Source organism: Acipenser ruthenus, chromosome 30, assembly GCF_902713425.1.
Source record: "Acipenser ruthenus chromosome 30, fAciRut3.2 maternal haplotype, whole genome shotgun sequence".
Taxonomy (NCBI): Eukaryota; Metazoa; Chordata; class Actinopteri; order Acipenseriformes; family Acipenseridae; genus Acipenser; species Acipenser ruthenus.
In genome coordinates this window covers 4,450,254-4,470,793 of record NC_081218.1, presented here as the reverse complement: position 1 = coordinate 4,470,793, position 20,540 = coordinate 4,450,254, and the positions used below count along the sequence as shown (strand labels likewise).

At 44.2% G+C, this 20,540-nt stretch overlaps 1 protein-coding gene across 3 annotated transcripts in view; it reads left to right on the top strand.

Annotated features, from left to right (window-relative positions):
• Positions 1-20,540, top strand: part of LOC117395420 (zinc finger protein neuro-d4-like) — an 87,940-nt gene that overhangs the window by 7,025 nt on the left and 60,375 nt on the right. For 2 of the 3 annotated variants that reach the window (XM_059004906.1, XM_059004908.1), the window contains exons 2-5: positions 3,669-3,698; positions 11,235-11,395; positions 12,769-12,876; positions 19,783-19,910. In XM_059004906.1, coding sequence (XP_058860889.1) covers positions 3,669-3,698; positions 11,235-11,395; positions 12,769-12,876; positions 19,783-19,910 — 427 coding nt within the window. The remainder of the gene's footprint in view (positions 1-3,668; positions 3,699-11,234; positions 11,396-12,768; positions 12,877-19,782; positions 19,911-20,540) is intronic. The other variant, XM_059004907.1, reaches the window with a different exon arrangement.

Sequence of the window (20,540 nt, the reverse complement as noted above, 5' to 3'; positions counted from 1 at the left end):
TCCAGACCCTGTTAGACCTGCAGTGGACTGTCCCTCCAGGACCGTGATTGGACATCCCTGATCTAGCTTGTGCTCAGCTTGCCGTCCTGGCATTGTGGGGTTCCTGTAGGAATCTACATGGATGTGGAAGCATAAGATTACAAACTGGAATCTTTTAGGGAAGGCATATTGAAATCCCCGGACCCTTTCCTCAAAAACAACCCATCCAGCAAAAACAGGGACAACCCTAGCCTTAACAATGAATACAGGGGTGGCCTGAACACTGAAGGGGGCTAAACATTTGAGACTGTAATGTAGTAGCCTGAATTGTGAGGTGGTCTTTTAATACAGAGGTTTCCTTTAGCCAAGGTGTTAGAGTACATACAATATAAGGGATAATAATATACTCTTTTGTCCAGGAGTGCAGGATATTTTCTGCAGCTGGTCCTGCAGTAATTGCACCTGATTTGTTCAACCGCCTTTCGCATTTCACAACCTCTCCTTTTTTACACAAAGAAATGTCTGGGTTGTTTTTTAAGGACAGGCAGCGGTACCGATATGAGATTGCAAAGAGAGAAACAGCAGCAAGCCAAGTGAAAGCCTCCATTTTCTACAGCTGTCAGCTTATTATTAAGTGTCTGAGAGCCAGACGTATTCCTATAGCTTCATCTCAGCCTGGCTCCTCATGATGGTGTATGATGAGCAGACTGCTTTGCATTTCTAGTGCTTTCCATGGCACAAAGGCTAAAACCTTGGGCTGCTGGAGCTTTTAAACAAAGCATATTAATACATCATGCGCTTAATACCTTCAAGCTGGGAAGATAAATGTGCCACAACTACCTGCAAATTATATATATATATATATATATTATATACAGAGTGCATCACTCCAGCAAGCAAGGTATAGAGGCATCTGTCCGGGTACGTTTCATACTGGCTTTATTCAACTGCACTCATTCAAATGAAATGACTTGGTATAGATCAGGGCCGTACCAAGGGGGGTTCGAGCAGTGCAGCCGCACAGGGTGCTGACCTGAAGGGGGCGCCGATTGGCTGACAAATAATAAATAAAACAAATTTGTGCAATAACGATTCAAAACAAAAAATAACATGACGAAAGAAATGACAGCGCTTATTATTCATTAGCCAATTGGTGCCCCCCTCAAGTCAGCAGCCGACCTGTGTAGAAAATAATGTAATTGTCTGTAAAAATAATGTGATATCTTGTAACAATCGCCCTGGATAAGGGTGTCTGCTAAGAAATAAATAATAATAATAATAATAGCCCTCCTAGTTTAGATAGTGAGAGTCATTTTCTTTATTCTGGGCTGGGAAATCAACCCAACAAAGGGATTGGCAGCATTTTCCAGTTCAGCATCTTCTGCTATTAATTGTAATTATTATACTGATTATTGGTAGTAAAACTTAGTTCCAATCTTCACTTAATATAATTCTTTACATGCAAATGAATATTTTCCCATCCAACTAACAGTATGATTTTTTCAAGCAGGTAGGTCATTTATTTGCAAGTTCACTAACAATCCAACATAGTTTCAGAAAGCTGGAATTGAATGCTGGTCCAGTCCAGCCATTATATTGAATTTGCATTGGCCAACTCTCTGAACTATGACCATGGCATCAATGACTTTGCATCACTGAAGGCAAGAACTGTACATCTGTAGGCTCTAGGGTTCGTTTCTATTGGTGCATTCCATTGGACATTAACAAAGATTTTGATTGATTTATTTTTTTTTTTATTCGCTGACTGCAAGTCCCGGGGGGCGTTGGATTTATATCTCGATGATCAATGATCGACACGGCTCTGGTATTGATATTCCAGCGCATCTGTTCTTGAGGTTATCAGAATATAAATCATGAGCTGTATTTTTTTTCATGTTAAAGAATGGCGTATTTCACTGCATTGTACAGTCAAACAATAGGTATTTCAAGATATTGCATGATTAAACATAATATTTATTAAAATAGAAAAAAGACATTCAAAATTTATCCTTTCCCCTAGGGCTATCATACAACAAACATTCCTAAATATTTAAGTGCCTGCCTGAAAAACAGTACATGCTAAATTGTAGAATATTTCCTTTTTTATGTCCTTCTTTTAAAGACATTTTATTTTCACCATCAGTGAATTATAAAACAAAATAAAAACATAAATAATTGTCAAAGTAACAACAGACACGTGAAATGTCCCCTTCTTGTCCTGGACAGAGCGATCTTTTGCAGAACTATGTCAGATATTTGTCAGATGTTTGTAAACTTTCTTATGTTCTTATATCACACAAATTTACTAAGAATGTATCAGCTTTTAGTCCTTTGGTTGGGGAACTATTGAAAAAACATAGTTAATACTAAAAGAAATCTAAGAAGTTCAGTATATGTTTAGACTTTTGCTGTGTCTGAATTGAAGAAAACTTTGCAATGACACACACTGGCTTACAATCGTATGATGCCACCAGCCTTGGAACAGAATCGGGTGGAACATTTATTTCCCATATCTCCCACCCAGGCCTCTGACTTACTAAATATCTTACTATGAAAAGTAATGGTCTCCTCTGTAAAATCAAGCCATCTCACAAGTGCAGTGGTATTCCAAAATCGTATCCATTTTTAGGAATGTAGAATGACTGGCCATAATTCTGAATGATTGGCTGTGCTGCTGGTTTATTGAATGTATATCTTGAGAAATGATCTGGGTTTGGGTCACCTCATGCTCCAGAGCAACCAAATAGTCTAGCCAGTCTGAACTCTGACCTCCAGGGTGGGGTCGCCTGGTGAAAGAGGCAATGAGTAGATAAAGGCAACAGAGGACATCAATTGATCTTTACTTCTCCTGCGGCTGGTACCTGGGTTACAATGGTGGGGTAACATTCAAATGGGGGAACAAAAGAGAGGAAATGGTCTGGACACCATGAATACAAAATAGAAACATCTTAAATGTACAGGAGAACTCACATTTATATGAAAGGCTGTCGCTCTCATAGCTGAGTAACTCACCAGTCAAGATGGAGAACGCAGCACATCTCATTGCTGAGTAACTCACCAGTCACGATGGAGAACGCAGCAGATCTAACTGGTCTTCTGTAGAGAACAAAGGGCTCTGCGTTTAGACTTTCTGATCCAGCACCACACAATGACAGGAGAGAGAGTTTGATGCGTTTTCTGGGCTAGAGAGTGATTTCGCCTAGGGTAAGTTTGTGTAGATGTTTGCTCCATGTGTTTTTGCATAACACATTTAGTGCGTTATTAACCCAATCGCTGCATCCCATTGACTACAAACCCTTTGTGCTGCTCTATAAGGCTTTGCATTATCTCGCTCACTCAGCCCACCCCTCAGTGCCCATCCATACTCTCTGTTTCTGGGATACACTCCTCTTCTCTCAAGCTGCACTTGCTTACAGCCCTCTCATACTGTACTCCATACCAGTTTAATACTCCCTGACACTGCAAAGCCTTGCAAAGAAACCAACCTACTATAAAACTATTGGTGTTGCTTTTAACCTGCATTTTCTTTTCCACTGGACTTTCAGGTAGTTTCAGAGGTCCTGATTAGCACTAATCTTGGACTTCCTTACTGTACCTTAGTCGGGACTGTGAAGCTGTTGGAGGAGCTGGGTTTGTTGAAGAGCAATATAAACTTCTTACACAGTATATTTTTGTCTGTTTCCTTACAGACAATCCAGTGGAACGGTGATGAAAAACAGGTAAGTCATTTTCCTGGTGTCAGCTTACTGTGTGAAATTGAAATCTCTTTTTAGCTGTAGGGAAAACTTGCAGGGAGCAATAATTAACTGGATTAATAATAACATGATTTGATCTCATTGGCTGTGGATCTAAATACCACTGTCATTTAAATCATTAAAACAGGACCTCCTTTAGTCAGAAATATACTGTCTAGAACCTTTGTACACAAAATGCATTGTTTCAATTATTTCAACAGACTTGGGCTGTATTTTTTTCACTGTAAAAAAATGTTTATTTCACTGCATTTTACAGTTCCAGCAGTGTGGAGTAGAGGTTAGGGCTCTGGACTCTTGACCGGAGGGTCGTGGGTTCATATCCCGGTGGGACACTGCTGCTGTACCCTTGAGCAAGGTACTTTACCTAGATTGCTCCAGTAAAAACCCAACTGTATAAATGGGTAATTGTATGTAAAAATAATGTGATATCTTGTTACAGTTGTAAGTCGCCCTGGATAAGGGCGTCAGCTAAGAAATAAATAATAATAAAAAATAGGTAGTTCAAGGTATTTCACAATTAAATATAATATTTATTACAGCAGGAAAGAAATGGTGTTGTTACATTCCAGATTTATCAGTTTCTCTAGAGCTATTATACAACAAATGTTCTTCAATATTGAAATGCTTACCTGAAAAACAGTCAATGCTAAATAATAGAATATTTTGTTTTTTAAGTTAACCTTTTAAAGACATTCTGTTTTCACCATCAGTGAATTATCAAACAAAATAAAAACTTAAATCCATGTAAAAACATCTCCAGACACATGAAATGTCCCCTTGTTCTGGAGAGAGCGATCTTTAGCAGAAATATGTCACATCTTTGATGCAGCTGGTGTCTTTTTTGTTGAAGACATTATTCAACAATTGTGCAGCTGTATGCAGCGTGTGTTCAATCATGTACCTCTCCAAGTCTCAGAAAAGCAGTGTAACAGGTAGGGTGTCAATAAGGTACACATTAGCTGTATTTATCTTTTTAAGTGATACAAAATATGTACATTTACACTATTCTTTCAGAAATGTCAATTTTCATGAGGAACTACGTGTTGCAAGGCAATGGGTACATTTCACAGAAGTCGTGAAATTGGTGATACAGCCTTACCAATGACTGAGCAGGGATGTTAACAGTGTTGAGTTTACATGTTTTCCAAGCGTTTCAACCCCCTGTCAGAGACCAATTCTGTGTTCATTTAAATCTCTTTCCAAATTCAAAAAACAAAATCCCAAGAAGACTCGTGTGTGAGAGACAATGTGTGATCTTCTGTCATCCAGGAAGGTGCTCACAACTTTCACCTAGGCCCTTCCAGACATTAAGGGTTGTAGGTCATGACATAGCATTGGCTATTGAAACCTCTGAATCAATTACTTCCATGACCACAGCAATACGTGCAGCTGTTTAACTGACAGACTGACACAGAAGTGGCAGACAGAAATACTGCTGTACTCAGTAGCAATACACTTTGAACATTAAGTCTAAACAAATTACATTTGTATCTATTTCTAATAACATTTGCCTGCAATGCAAAGATTGAATAATGTATAGTTTTGTTTATTACAAATCTGTTGTATATGAAAACTCTAAAGACAGACTTAAAATGCATGAACAGTTTTCACAGCATGAAGACATTGAAAAATACTTGTGTCATTGAATTGTACTTTTCTAAAGTTATGGAATGTACAACTGGAAGTTGTAAATTTAACTGAAGCAGCTAGGAATATTTCTTCACCTAACTTGTCCCAGTCATTCTAACCAGTATTGACATTACAAATGTTATTTGCAATATGACGCGCTGGGCTAGAAATGAAAACCACATCCAGAATAATTACCGAATCAGCAAACATTTTAGAACTGTAATTGGTTTTATTTCCTTTCATTAAAAAAAAAAGTGCTAATCACAATTTGGAGTAAATAGCTTTGTAAATCTAGCCTAGGTGTGTGTGTGTGAGGGTTAGTGGTTGTGTTTACCCCGGTGTGTGTGTGTGAGGGTTAGTGGTTGTGTTTACCTCGGTGTGTGTGAGGGTTAGTGGTTGTGTTTACCCAGGTGTGTGTGTGTGTGAGGGTTAGTGGTTGTGTTTACCCTGGTGTGTGTGAGGGTTAGTGGTTGTGTTTACCCCGGTGTGTGTGTGTGAGGGTTAGTGGTTGTGTTTACCTCGGTGTGTGTGAGGGTTAGTGGTTGTGTTTACCCCGGTGTGTGTGTGTGAGGGTTAGTGGTTGTGTTTACCCTGGTGTGTGTGTGTGAGGGTTAGTGGTTGTGTTTACCCCGGTGTGTGTGTGTGAGGGTTAGTGGTTGTGTTTACCCCGGTGTGTGTGAGGGTTAGTGGTTGTGTTTACCCCAGTGTGTGTGTGTGAGGGTTAGTGATTGTGTTTACCCCGGTGTGTGTGAGGGTTAGTGGTTGTGTTTACCCCGGTGTGTGTGAGGGTTAGTGGTTGTGTTTACCCCGGTGTGTGTGTGTGTGAGGGTTAGTGGTTGTGTTTACCCTGGTGTGTGTGAGGGTTAGTGGTTGTGTTTACCCCGGTGTGTGTGTGTGTGAGGGTTAGTGGTTGTGTTTACCCCGTTGTGTGTGTGTGAGGGTTAGTGGTTGTGTTTACCCCGGTGTGTGTGTGTGAGGGTTAGTGGTTGTGTTTACCCCGGTGTGTGTGTGTGAGGGTTAGTGGTTGTGTTTACCTCGGTGTGTGTGAGGGTTAGTGGTTGTGTTTACCCCGGTGTGTGTGTGTGAGGGTTAGTGGTTGTGTTTACCCTGGTGTGTGTGTGTGAGGGTTAGTGGTTGTGTTTACCCCGGTGTGTGTGTGTGAGGGTTAGTGGTTGTGTTTACCCCGGTGTGTGTGAGGGTTAGTGGTTGTGTTTACCCCAGTGTGTGTGTGTGAGGGTTAGTGATTGTGTTTACCCCGGTGTGTGTGAGGGTTAGTGGTTGTGTTTACCCCGGTGTGTGTGAGGGTTAGTGGTTGTGTTTACCCCGGTGTGTGTGTGTGTGAGGGTTAGTGGTTGTGTTTACCCTGGTGTGTGTGAGGGTTAGTGGTTGTGTTTACCCCGGTGTGTGTGTGTGTGAGGGTTAGTGGTTGTGTTTACCCCGTTGTGTGTGTGTGAGGGTTAGTGGTTGTGTTTACCCCGGTGTGTGTGTGTGAGGGTTAGTGGTTGTGTTTACCCCGGTGTGTGTGAGGGTTAGTGGTTGTGTTTACCCTGGTGTGTGTGTGTGAGGGTTAGTGGTTGTGTTTACCCTGGTGTGTGTGTGTGAGGGTTAGTGGTTGTGTTTACCTCGGTGTGTGTGTGTGAGGGTTATTGGTTGTGTTTACCTCGGTGTGTGTGAGGGTTAGTGGTTGTGTTTACCCCGGTGTGTGTGTGTGAGGGCTAGTGGTTGTGTTTACCTCGGTGTGTGTGTGTGAGGGTTAGTGGTTGTGTTTACCCCGGTGTGTGTGAGGGTTAGTGGTGGTGTTTACCCCGGTGTGTGTGTGTGAGGGTTAGTGGTTGTGTTTACCCCGGTGTGTGTGAGGGTTAGTGGTTGTGTTTACCCTGGTGTGTGTGTGTGAGGGTTAGTGGTTGTGTTTACCCCGGTGTGTGTGTGTGAGGGTTAGTGGTTGTGTTTACCCCGGTGTGTGTGTGTGTGAGGGTTAGTGGTTGTGTTTACCCCGGTGTGTGTGAGGGTTAGTGGTTGTGTTTACCCTGGTGTGTGTGAGGGTTAGTGGTTGTGTTTACCCCGGTGTGTGTGTGTGAGGGTTAGTGGTTGTGTTTACCCCGGTGTGTGTGTGTGAGGGTTAGTGGTTGTGTTTACCCCAGTGTGTGTGTGTGAGGGTTAGTGGTTGTGTTTACCCCGGTGTGTGTGAGGGTTAGTGGTTGTGTTTACCCCGGTGTGTGTGAGGGTTAGTGGTTGTGTTTACCCCGGTGTGTGTGTGTGTGAGGGTTAGTGGTTGTGTTTACCCCGTTGTGTGTGTGTGAGGGTTAGTGGTTGTGTTTACCCCGGTGTGTGTGTGTGAGGGTTAGTGGTTGTGTTTACCCCGGTGTGTGTGAGGGTTAGTGGTTGTGTTTACCCCGGTGTGTGTGTGTGAGGGTTAGTGGTTGTGTTTACCTCGGTGTGTGTGAGGGTTAGTGGTTGTGTTTACCCCGGTGTGTGTGAGGGTTAGTGGTTGTGTTTACCCTGGTGTGTGTGAGGGTTAGTGGTTGTGTTTACCCCGGTGTGTGTGAGGGTTAGTGGTTGTGTTTACCCCGGTGTGTGTGAGGGTTAGTGGTTGTGTTTACCCTGGTGTGTGTGAGGGTTAGTGGTTGTGTTTACCCCGGTGTGTGTGTGTGAGGGTTAGTGGTTGTGTTTACCTCGGTGTGTGTGTGTGAGGGTTAGTGGTTGTGTTTACCCCAGTGTGTGTGTGTGAGGGTTAGTGGTTGTGTTTACCCCGGTGTGTGTGAGGGTTAGTGGTTGTGTTTACCCTGGTGTGTGTGAGGGTTAGTGGTTGTGTTTACCCTGGTGTGTGTGTGTGAGGGTTAGTGGTTGTGTTTACCCCGGTGTGTGTGTGTGAGGGTTAGTGGTTGTGTTTACCCCGGTGTGTGTGTGTGTGAGGGTTAGTGGTTGTGTTTACCCCGGTGTGTGTGAGGGTTAGTGGTTGTGTTTACCCTGGTGTGTGTGAGGGTTAGTGGTTGTGTTTACCCCGGTGTGTGTGTGTGAGGGTTAGTGGTTGTGTTTACCCCGGTGTGTGTGTGTGAGGGTTAGTGGTTGTGTTTACCCCAGTGTGTGTGTGTGAGGGTTAGTGGTTGTGTTTACCCCGGTGTGTGTGAGGGTTAGTGGTTGTGTTTACCCTGGTGTGTGTGAGGGTTAGTGGTTGTGTTTACCCTGGTGTGTGTGTGTGAGGGTTAGTGGTTGTGTTTACCCCGGTGTGTGTGTGTGAGGGTTAGTGGTTGTGTTTACCCAGGTGTGTGTGTGTGTGAGGGTTAGTGGTTGTGTTTACCCCGGTGTGTGTGTGTGAGGGTTAGTGGTTGTGTTTACCCTGGTGTGTGTGTGTGAGGGTTAGTGGTTGTGTTTACCTCAGTGTGTGTGTGTGAGGGTTATTGGTTGTGTTTACCTCGGTGTGTGTGAGGGTTAGTGGTTGTGTTTACCCTGGTGTGTGTGAGGGTTAGTGGTTGTGTTTACCCCGGTGTGTGTGTGTGTGTGAGGGTTAGTGGTTGTGTTTACCCCGTTGTGTGTGTGTGAGGGTTAGTGGTTGTGTTTACCCCGGTGTGTGTGTGTGAGGGTTAGTGGTTGTGTTTACCCCGGTGTGTGTGAGGGTTAGTGGTTGTGTTTACCCCGGTGTGTGTGTGTGAGGGTTAGTGGTTGTGTTTACCTCGGTGTGTGTGAGGGTTAGTGGTTGTGTTTACCCCGGTGTGTGTGAGGGTTAGTGGTTGTGTTTACCCTGCTGTGTGTGAGGGTTAGTGGTTGTGTTTACCCCGGTGTGTGTGAGGGTTAGTGGTTGTGTTTACCCCGGTGTGTGTGAGGGTTAGTGGTTGTGTTTACCCTGGTGTGTGTGAGGGTTAGTGGTTGTGTTTACCCCGGTGTGTGTGAGGGTTAGTGGTTGTGTTTACCCTGGTGTGTGTGTGTGAGGGTTAGTGGTTGTGTTTACCCTGGTGTGTGTGTGTGAGGGTTAGTGGTTGTGTTTACCCCGGTGTGTGTGTGTGAGGGTTAGTGGTTGTGTTTACCCCGGTGTGTGTGTGTGAGGGTTAGTGGTTGTGTTTACCCCGGTGTGTGTGTGAGGGTTAGTGGTTGTGTTTACCCCGGTGTGTGTGTGAGGGTTAGTGGTTGTGTTTACCCTGGTGTGTGTGAGGGTTAGTGGTTGTGTTTACCCCGGTGTGTGTGTGTGAGGGTTAGTGGTTGTGTTTACCTCGGTGTGTGTGTGTGAGGGTTAGTGGTTGTGTTTACCCCGGTGTGTGTGAGGGTTAGTGGTTGTGTTTACCTCGGTGTGTGTGTGTGAGGGTTAGTGGTTGTGTTTACCCCGGTGTGTGTGTGAGGGTTAGTGGTTGTGTTTACCCTGGTGTGTGTGAGGGTTAGTGGTTGTGTTTACCCCGGTGTGTGTGAGGGTTAGTGGTTGTGTTTACCCCGGTGTGTGTGAGGGTTAGTGGTTGTGTTTACCCTGGTGTGTGTGTGTGAGGGTTAGTGGTTGTGTTTACCCCGGTGTGTGTGTGTGAGGGTTAGTGGTTGTGTTTACCCCGGTGTGTGTGTGTGAGGGTTAGTGGTTGTGTTTACCCAGGTGTGTGTGTGTGAGGGTTAGTGGTTGTGTTTACCCCCGTGTGTGTGTGTGAGGGTTAGTGGTTGTGTTTACCCCGGTGTGTGTGTGTGAGGGTTAGTGGTTGTGTTTACCCAGGTGTGTGTGTGTGAGGGTTAGTGGTTGTGTTTACCCCCGTGTGTGTGTGTGAGGGTTAGTGGTTGTGTTTACCCAGGTGTGTGTGTGTGAGGGTTAGTGGTTGTGTTTACCCCCGTGTGTGTGTGTGAGGGTTAGTGGTTGTGTTTACCCTGGTGTGTGTGTGTGAGGGTTAGTGGTTGTGTTTACCCCGGTGTGTGTGTGAGGGTTAGTGGTTGTGTTTACCCCGGTGTGTGTGTGTGTGTGAGGGTTAGTGGTTGTGTTTACCCCGGTGTGTGTGTGTGAGGGTTAGTGGTTGTGTTTACCCTGGTGTGTGTGTGTGAGGGTTAGTGGTTGTGTTTACCCCGGTGTGTGTGTGTGAGGGTTAGTGGTTGTGTTTACCCCGGTGTGTGTGTGTGAGGGTTAGTGGTTGTGTTTACCCTGGTGTGTGTGTGTGAGGGTTAGTGGTTGTGTTTACCCAGGTGTGTGTGTGTGAGGGTTAGTGGTTGTGTTTACCCTGGTGTGTGTGTGTGAGGGTTAGTGGTTGTGTTTACCCCGTTGTGTGTGTGTGAGGGTTAGTGGTTGTGTTTACCCCGGTGTGTGTGTGTGAGGGTTAGTGGTTGTGTTTACCCTGGTGTGTGTGTGTGAGGGTTAGTGGTTGTGTTTACCCCGGTGTGTGTGTGTGAGGGTTAGTGGTTGTGTTTACCTCGGTGTGTGTGTGTGAGGGTTAGTGGTTGTGTTTACCCCGGTGTGTGTGTGTGAGGGTTAGTGGTTGTGTTTACCCCGGTGTGTGTGTGAGGGTTAGTGGTTGTGTTTACCCTGGTGTGTGTGAGGGTTAGTGGTTGTGTTTACCCCGGTGTGTGTGTGTGTGAGGGTTAGTGGTTGAGTTTACCCCGGTGTGTGTGTGTGAGGGTTAGTGGTTGTGTTTACCCCGGTGTGTGTGAGGGTTAGTGGTTGTGTTTACCCTGGTGTGTGTGAGGGTTAGTGGTTGTGTTTACCCCGGTGTGTGTGTGTGTGAGGGTTAGTGGTTGTGTTTACCCCGGTGTGTGTGTGTGTGAGGGTTAGTGGTTGTGTTTACCCCGGTGTGTGTGTGTGAGGGTTATTAGTTGTGTTTACCCCGGTGTGTGTGTGTGAGGGTTAGTGGTTGTGTTTACCTCGGTGTGTGTGTGTGAGGGTTAGTGGTTGTGTTTACCCCGGTGTTTGTGTTCCAGCCTGGGGGAGGAGTTTTACCGTGAGGCCATCGAGCACTGCCGCAGCTACAACGCCCGCCTGTGTGCCGAGCGCAGCATGAGACTGCCCTTCCTGGACTCGCAGACCGGCGTGGCTCAGAACAACTGCTACATCTGGATGGAGAAGAGCCACCGGGGACCAGGTACCACTGCAGCTGCTGCACACACACTCAGTGCAAGCTGGGCTGCTAGCATTCAAACCTGGCTTTGATTAGTCGGGCTAATGAAGCCTTGTTTCATAGAGAGCAGTGTTTCATGAAACTGTGATTAAGAAGTTACAGGAGGCACACAGTGGAGTAATACCCACAATTCACCATTACACAATTAGAGACACTTAAATAGATATTTAAGAGCTGTCCTGTTCTCTGTTGTTGTTTTTGCTTAGCCCATTATTTACCATGCTTACGAACTATTCCAGCACTCTTGGTCTACTTGTAAAAGCTCTCTTAGGGTCTGTGGGAGTAGTTCAGTCTCTATGCCTAGGTTCATAGTGCCAGGGCAGAAAGACTACTCAAATACTTGAGAGAAAAATAGTCCAATACAGTAGTGTGCAAATGTATAAGGATTCTGTCCTTTAACTCTGGGTGTGAGAATTTCAATTTCAGTCAGTAATCAGTGCTAAAAGTAAGTATGTTTATTTATTTATATAGCGTCTTTCATACTGCAGTATGTCAAAGCACTTTACAAGTCAATTAAAACAAAAATTACAATAGCATTAAACAATTAAAAAAATGAACTTGAAAAATTTCTAGTAAAATAAATCAAAACAACAATAAATAACATAAATGTTAGTAGAGAAATAAAAAGAGAAGACGAAACACATTTACATTTTTTTTTTATAAAATGCTTGTCTGAAAAAGTTTTTAATCTTGATTTAAAAATATGAAGTGACTCTGCATCTCTAATGTCAGATGGTAGTTTGCTCCACAATCTGGGAGCATTGTAACTGAAAGCTCTCTCCTTTCTTTTTTGTCTTAATCTTTGGGGGGGACAGAAGACCAGAATCAGCCGACCTTATGTCGGTACATACAGGGACAAAAGCTCTTTAGATAATCAGGTGCCAGGCCATGAAGCGTTCTGTAAGTCAAAAGCAGGATCTTATAATCAACTCTAAATCATACTGGAAGCCAGTGTAGAGAAGCCAGCATGGGAGTTATGTGGGCACTTTTTTTATTTTTAATTTTTTTTATTTTTTCACAAAGCAATAATAGGGACTCGTGTGAAAATGTAGACCACGTTCTGCTTTAAGAAGGCATCTTAGACAGTCTCCTGCATTTGACCATTTGTAGCTGCATGTTCTTTTTCTCTTACTATTTTAAATGAATTACTCGTGTGGCCTATTAAAGTAATGAATTAAATTAGACAATGACTAATTTGCCTATTTTGATTTTCAGTTACAGTGGTTTGATTTCATATGCCCAATAAATCAAAACTACAGAAGAAATGGTGTGTGCTAATACATTGGGTGATGGTTTAAGTCTTTGTTTTCAAAACCCTGCCCTCTTGTTTTTCATAGGGTTAGCCCCAGGACAGATCTACACCTACCCTGCCCGCTGCTGGCGCAAGAAGAGACGGCTCAACATCCTGGAGGACCCCCGGCTGAGACCTTGTGAGTTTAAAATAGGTAAGAGCCCGGAGCAGTGTGTCTGGGGAGGCAGTGGTACAGAGGACTGGCCTCGCTGTGGCAATCCGAGCCACAGCACCAGCACCACGAGGAGGCTGGGACAGAACCGGGGACCATGCACTCCCCAAACATACAGCTTCTTAATCTCACCTGCAGAGCCCAGAGTCATAACACCAGTGTGTCATAACACACACAAATTCACTTTCATTTGGGGAACTATTGAAAAGTTCTAGAAACCTAGGAAGTTGAATGACAAACACATCGACTAGAAGTCATTTTCAATGTCTTTCAGAAAAGTTTTTATTTTAGTATTTCTAAATTTAGAACTATGGAGTGTTTACTCGTTACAGGGGAACTGTTGAGTAAGAGAATGTCTCTAAAACTGTCCAGAGGATTTCTTGAATTACAGTATCAATTATTTTATTAGATAACATTAAATAATAGTAAATCAAAGTAAAACTGAGCACGTCCACACAGACTTTACTGCGGCTCAAGAGTTATGTTAAGTTCATTGCTCATCCATAACTATCAAGCACTCAATTGTGCTAAATTTAGAAATACTGCAAGATAAATACATTCAATGACTAGAAGTCTTTCTCCATGTCTTCACAGAGTTCATTTGTCATTCCTTGCTCACTAAATAGGTCAGTGTAAACAGGCCAAGACAGGTTCGGTGCCACAGTGAGTTAATGTTCTAGCCTTTTACCTCGGTAGACTTGGGTTTTAGGTGACCAGTTTGTGGGTCCCAGCTTTGGCACAGTTAGACATCATTGCAGGTAGGCAGTCTCGAAAAGAGAGGCCAGTGTTAGTGAGCATGAAGCTGACCTACTGGAGACTGAACCTCCACAGCAGGCTTGGGGCTTGTGCTGACTGACTGGAAGGGTTAGCACTTGAGAATGACATTTCTGGCAGGTTTCTTTACGCAGTGCCATTCTCGGGATGTCTGGAAGTTATATTGTCACATCATCTAGAAATGCATTTCTCATTTATGTGAAAGTATCTTTTGTATCCTTTCTGATACCGGGAGGTACAGTGAACTATATGAACAGATTATTAATCACAGTGTGCATCATGTGCTTTGCAGTGTTTGGAATACCTTTTAAATTATATATTTAATTTGTACCACCTATTTGTTTGTTTATACCCTACTGTAAAAGGTTATGCCTTTTACATACTGATGTGGGGAGGGAGGGGTAATCCGATCCGATAGGAGTGATACAGGGCAGGGCTGGGGAGTGGGTTATCACTGGCAGCTCCAGGGAGGTGATACAGGGCAGGGCTGGGGAGTGGGTTATCACTGGCTTAGCTCCAGGGAGGTGATACAGGGCAGGGCTGGGGAGTGAGTTATCACTGGCAGCTCCAGGGAGGTGATACAGGGCAGGGCTGGGGAGTGGGTTATCACTGGCTTAGCTCCAGGGAGGTGATACAGGGCAGGGCTGGGGAGTGGGTTATCACTGGCTTAGCTCCAGGGAGGTGATACAGGGCAGGGCTGGGGAGTGGGTTATCACTGGCAGCCCCAGCGAGGTGATACAGGGCAGGGCTGGGGAGTGGGTTATCACTGACAGCCCCAGGGAGGTGATACAGGGCAGGGCCGAGGAGTGGGTTATCACTGACATCCCCAGGGAGGTGATACAGGGCAGGGCTGGGGAGTGGGTTATCACTGTCTTAGCTCCAGGGAGGTGATACAGGGCAGGGCTGGGGAGTGGGTTATCACTGGTTCAGTTCCAGGGAGGCGATACAGGGCAGGGCTGGGGAGTGGGTTATCACTGGCTTAGCTCCAGGGAGGTGATACAGGGCAGGGCTGGGGAGTGGGTTATCACTGGTTCAGTTCCAGGGAGGCGATACAGGGCAGGGCCGGGGAGTGGGTTATCACTGGCAGCTCCAGGGAGGTGATACAGGGCAGGGCTGGGGAGTGAGTTATCACTGGCAGCTCCAGGGAGGTGATACAGGGCAGGGCTGAGGAGTGGGTTATCACTGGCAGCTCCAGGGAGGTGATACAGGGCAGGGCTGAGGAGTGGGTTATCACTGGCAGCTCCAGGGAGGTGATACAGGGCAGGGCTGGGGAGTGGGTTATCATTGGCTCAGCTCTAGGGAGGCTTTTTTTTACAGAAAGGAAAAAACACCAATTCCAGTTATAAAATGAATAAAAACAACTTCATCCTGCTTTAAGCCCCTTAATAATGGTCTTTTTTTATTATTACTTTATTTTTATGCACTTTTCCTTTCTGTAAAATTGCACTCATAGCAATTGGAGTAAAGTCCATTGAGAATGCAGCCCTCAGTAGCAGACAGTTGCCTAACGCCTTATTGTCTGTAATTTGGTCGGGTTTTGAATCTGCCGTCTGATACTGGTGGGACAAGATCTAAGCTACTATTAGGATCACTGTCAGAATTAGGCATCTATTTAGCCAAATGTACTGTGAGGGTTCAGAGATCATTTCAAGCCCTGTGCTGTTCATTTTCCCTGTCTCTTAATGAGCAGGTATGGCAGTCAGAAGTGCTAGATGTATTTGTGTTGCTTGTGGTCAGAGCCCTATCAGTAATACAGTCTCCCTCCCTGGAGACATGACACGGAGCTGGGCTGAGATTTCATCAGTGCACAGGCAGGCACAGAGCAGGAGAATTACCACCATACACAATATGTTACAAATACAGAACAGCCTTCTGCTGGACGGCCATTCTTAAAATATGTCTGTTTAAAAAAAATAGCCACCTGTTTTGTAAGATGGTATCATGGGCATAGAAAGAACAGGGAGTGGATTGAATCTGAATTCTTTGCACTGCAGTTGTGCAGATGATATTTTGCATATTTATCTCTGAATCTCAGCCCTTTCTAACACATGTTTTATTGGGGGTGGGTCAGCATGTCAAAGAACCAAATCAAAGAAATTAGGCAGCTATAATCCTCTTTTTCGATATATACTGAAAGAAACTTAAAAATCCTCTCCAAACCTCCCATAGAACGGAACTTTATAGACAACTACTTTTGTATCCACTTGTAGGAACAATTCAATAATTGGTCATTTAATGTTTATCTGGGTTGATTAGTTCTCTTACTAACAATATTTAATAGACGTGTTACAAAGATCGAGGATTTACTATGAACACACATTCACGTGCAAACACAAGGAGTGTTTAATCAACAGTAGTATTTTACTAAGTACACAAATATTAAACAGAAATCTGAAAAGTCAGAAAGTAAATATCCTAGTCTAAGCACAATTCAAAAACTCTCACTGCCTTAACTTGACTAGCAGGAAATTGAAATCACTGCTTTATTATTTGATTGAATCTATGGGAGTGATACCCATGAAAAGCTTTACATGCAGGTAGGTCCCTAAAATGGTTGCACTTTTCTGTTTATTGCATTCAATAAACCTCTGTGTCCCTCTGAAACTGGGTTAATTATCTATTCAGAGAAGCTGTGGTTTGTTTTCAGCCAATGGTTGCAGAGATGTGAGTCAGGTTTCAAAGGCATTTAATTACAGCTTTACAATTACTGTAGACTTAACATATTGTCTGGAAAAAATGATTAGTATTGGATTGTTTCACTTAAAGGGCATCAGCCCCTAAACAGAGAGTGAGTGTGTTGACACACAACTAGACACACAGGAGTGCTTAGAGAATCATAGCATATACACTGCCTGGCCACTTTATTAGGACCTACCATCACGTTATGCCACGGTTTGCCCTGATCACATCCTTGTGGCAGACTCCACTAGGTGCTGGAAGGTGTCTTGAGGGAAGATTATCCATTCAGTCATTATGACTGCATGCAATTGTTACAGAGAGATAGACAGAGAAGTGTGATGACGAATGCGTTGTTGAAACATGCTCAGTTGGATTGAGATCTGGAGATTGTGGTGGGTATACCAGGAGAACACACCCACACCAGGGTATACCATGAGAACACGCCCCACACCAGGGTATACCAGGAGAACATGCCCACACCAGGGTATACCAGGAGAACATGCCCACACCAGGGTATGCCAGGAGAACACGTCCCACACCAGGGTATACCAGGAGAACATGCCCACACCAGGGTATACCAGGAGAACACGCCCACACCAGGGTATACCAGGAGAACATGCCCACACCAGGATATACCAGGAGAACATGCCCACACCAGGGTATGCCAGAAGAACACGTCCCACACCAGGGTATACCAGGAGAACATGCCCACACCAGGGTATACCAGGAGAACACGTCCCACACCAGGGTATACCAGGAGAACACGTCCCACACCAGGGTATACCAGGAGAACACGCCCCACACCAGGGTATACCAGGAGAACATGCCCACACCAGGGTATACCAGGAGAACATGCCCACACCAGGGTATGCCAGGAGAACACGTCCCACACCAGGGTATACCAGGAGAACATGCCCACACCAGGGTATACCAGGAGAACACGTCCCACACCAGGGTATACCAGGAGAACATGCCCACACCAGGGTATACCAGGAGAACATGCCCCACACCAGGGTATACCAGGAGAACATGCCCCACACCAGGGTATACCAGGAGAACACGTCCCACACCAGGGTATGCCAGGAGAACATAACCCTACACCTGGTAGACAGGTCCTAATAAAATACAGAAAAAACAGTTTTCTGTGTTTTTTGAGCTCCCGCACTCAGTCTCAGACACCACATTAATAAAACAAATATTCTAGTATTTTCATAGATAGCAGTACAAGTATCGATGACCTTTTAATGCAGCATCGCAGTGGTCCTGTACAAGTATTTTGAAGTACAACAGCATTTTCCAGTAGCAATTGTAAAGTTCACTCACTTAACTGTAATTTTGTTCGTATTCAAGCTTTTGATAATGCCATAAACATTATGTAATTTGCTTTTATTTGTATCCATTAAAATACAATGGCACTTTTGAGACTGTTGATATTCTAATAAAAAAAAAGTACAATACAGTGCAAATGCATTTTCCTGTAGTAATATCAAAAGTATCAATAATACAAAAAGGAGATGGTGGCCCTAGAGAGACTGAGCTACGAAGACAGGCAGAAAGAACGGAATCTATTTAGCCAGGAACAAAGAAGAATTGGGTTACCTCGAGACTTGATTTCAGACATTTTTACGTAAATATTTTCGATTCCTTCCAAGCTGTTGCTCCTGGCAACTTTTCTCTTGTTCGATAACACCCCACCTGTGTTTGTAGTCTGTTACTTTGACCCTGTTTCTATTCTCAGCGGTCTGTATATTGACCTGCGCTTGCAGTGACGAGACTCGAATGATGGAAGGCTGGAGGGCTCGGTGTGTTGTTCTGTGTGTTATATGTAGTGCTTATTCATTCATAAAGCAGGATTGATAAATGACTGTATCAAAAAGATAACATGCGAAGCCAACCAATGCATAAGTGACGTCTGAAACATCTTCTGTACGGAAGAGTGTTACATTCTTATATGTGATGGGGTTACCAGGTAATTTTACTGCAAAAGGAATTCTGCATTTGTTTACCAGGTAATTCAAAGTAAAATAAGATTTGTTTGAATTCTGAAAGAATATTAAAAGTTGATAAACGTGTGTTTGTTCCAGCACTAGTTTAATTTGATGTGATATTCAGCTGTATTAATGCTGTCTCTTATTGATTGCCCTTTGTGTACTGGGAGTCAAATCCTTTTGTAACACAGGGAGCCAGAACATTGAGAATGCAGTATAGTGTGGTCCGTTCAAAATAAAACTAAAAATCTTTAGTAAACAGCAAGGATACTTTCAACACTGTTGATTTGAGAAAATGTGTTTTAAATAGGTGGTTACCATTTATTTTTCGTTGAATTTTTGAAATAATATTGGAACATGAAAAAGCCACGTCCATTCAAGCACAAAGTTACTGTACTGTGTGTTTGAGTTGTGTTATTGCTGTGTGTATGGAGCTGTGTTATTGCTGTGCTGTGTGTTTGAGCTGTGTTATTGCTGTGTATGGAGCTGTGTTATTGCTGTGCTGTGTGTTTGAGTTGTGTTATTGCTGTGTGTTTGAGCTGTGTTATTACTGTGTGTTGCTGTGCTGTGTGTTTGAGCTGTGTTATTGCTGTGTGTATGGAGCTGTGTTATTGCTGTGTGTATGGAGCTGTGTTATTGCTGTGTGTATGGAGCTGTGTTATTGCTGTGTGTATGGAGCTGTGTTATTGCTGTGCTGTGTGTTTGAGCTGTGTTATTGCTGTGTGTATGGAGCTGTGTTATTGCTGTGCTGTGTGTATGGAGCTGTGTTATTGCTGTGTGTATGGAGCTGTGTTATTGCTGTGTGTATGGAGCTGTGTTATTGCTGTGTGTATGGAGCTGTGTTATTGCTGTGCTGTGTGTTTGAGCTGTGTTATTGCTGTGTGTTTGAGCTGTGTTATTGCTGTGTGTATGGAGCTGTGTTATTGCTGTGTATGGAGCTGTTATTGCTGTGTGTTACTGTACTGTGTGTTTGAGCTGTGTTATTGCTGTGTGTATGGAGCTGTGTTATTGCTGTGTATGGAGCTGTGTTATTGCTGTGTGTATGGAGCTGTGTTATTGCTGTGTGTATGGAGCTGTGTTATTGCTGTGCTGTGTGTTTGAGCTGTGTTATTACTGTGTGTTGCTGTGCTGTGTGTTTGAGCTGTGTTATTGCTGTGTGTATGGAGCTGTGTTATTGCTGTGCTGTGTGTTTGAGTTGTGTTATTGCTGTGTGTTTGAGCTGTGTTATTGCTGTGTGTATGGAGCTGTGTTATTGCTGTGTATGGAGCTGTTATTGCTGTGTGTTACTGTACTGTGTGTTTGAGCTGTGTTATTGCTGTGTGTATGGAGCTGTGTTATTGCTGTGCTGTGTGTTTGAGCTGTGTTATTACTGTGTGTTGCTGTGCTGTGTGTTTGAGCTGTGTTATTGCTGTGTGTTTTGAGCTGTGTTCCTGCCCTGTGCTTGCAGACTGTGACGCAGTTCTGAAGAAGGAGAGCAGTCTGCCCGAGGGGCCTGTGCTGGAGTCCCTGCTCAGTGCCGAGACCCTGGACAAGAAGGTGGAGACCAAGGAGGAGGAGAGCATGAGCGAGTGCCAGGTGAGGACATCGCAAACACTGAGACACCTTTACTAAGCCTCCCACAGAGGCTAGGGTGAGGCTATATAACACACTAGTGAGGCTGCAGTTAGAATACTGGGCTCGATTCTGGTCACTGCATTACCAAAAGGACACTGTGGCTTTAGAGAGAGTCCAGTGAAGAGCAATCAGACTATCAATGGAATGAGCTCTGAGGATTGAGAGTAACTGAATGTATTTAGCCTACACTGAGAAGAATAAGGGGGGGACATAACTGAAGTCCTTTATATCTTAAAAAGAGTTGACAGAATTTACCTGAACCAATACTTTGAAGTTAACACAGAAACCAGGAGACTAGCTTGAGACAGATACACTTCTTCACACAGAGAGTGGAGAGGATATGGTCATGTTGTAGGTGCTGAATCACTGGGATCCTTTAAGAACTGACTTGACAAGGTTTGAGATCAATCGGCTACTAGGAACCGGGCGAGCACTGATGGGCTGAATGGCCTCCTCTTGTTCATAAATGTTCTTCTGTTGGTACAGCATTCTGTGATGTGTGAATGTGGTTAGGCAACAAGGCTCTCCTGAAGTCTGAAAATAAAAGTTTTCCCTCACAGCTGATGTTCCTTTTGTATGGAAAGTCTTACA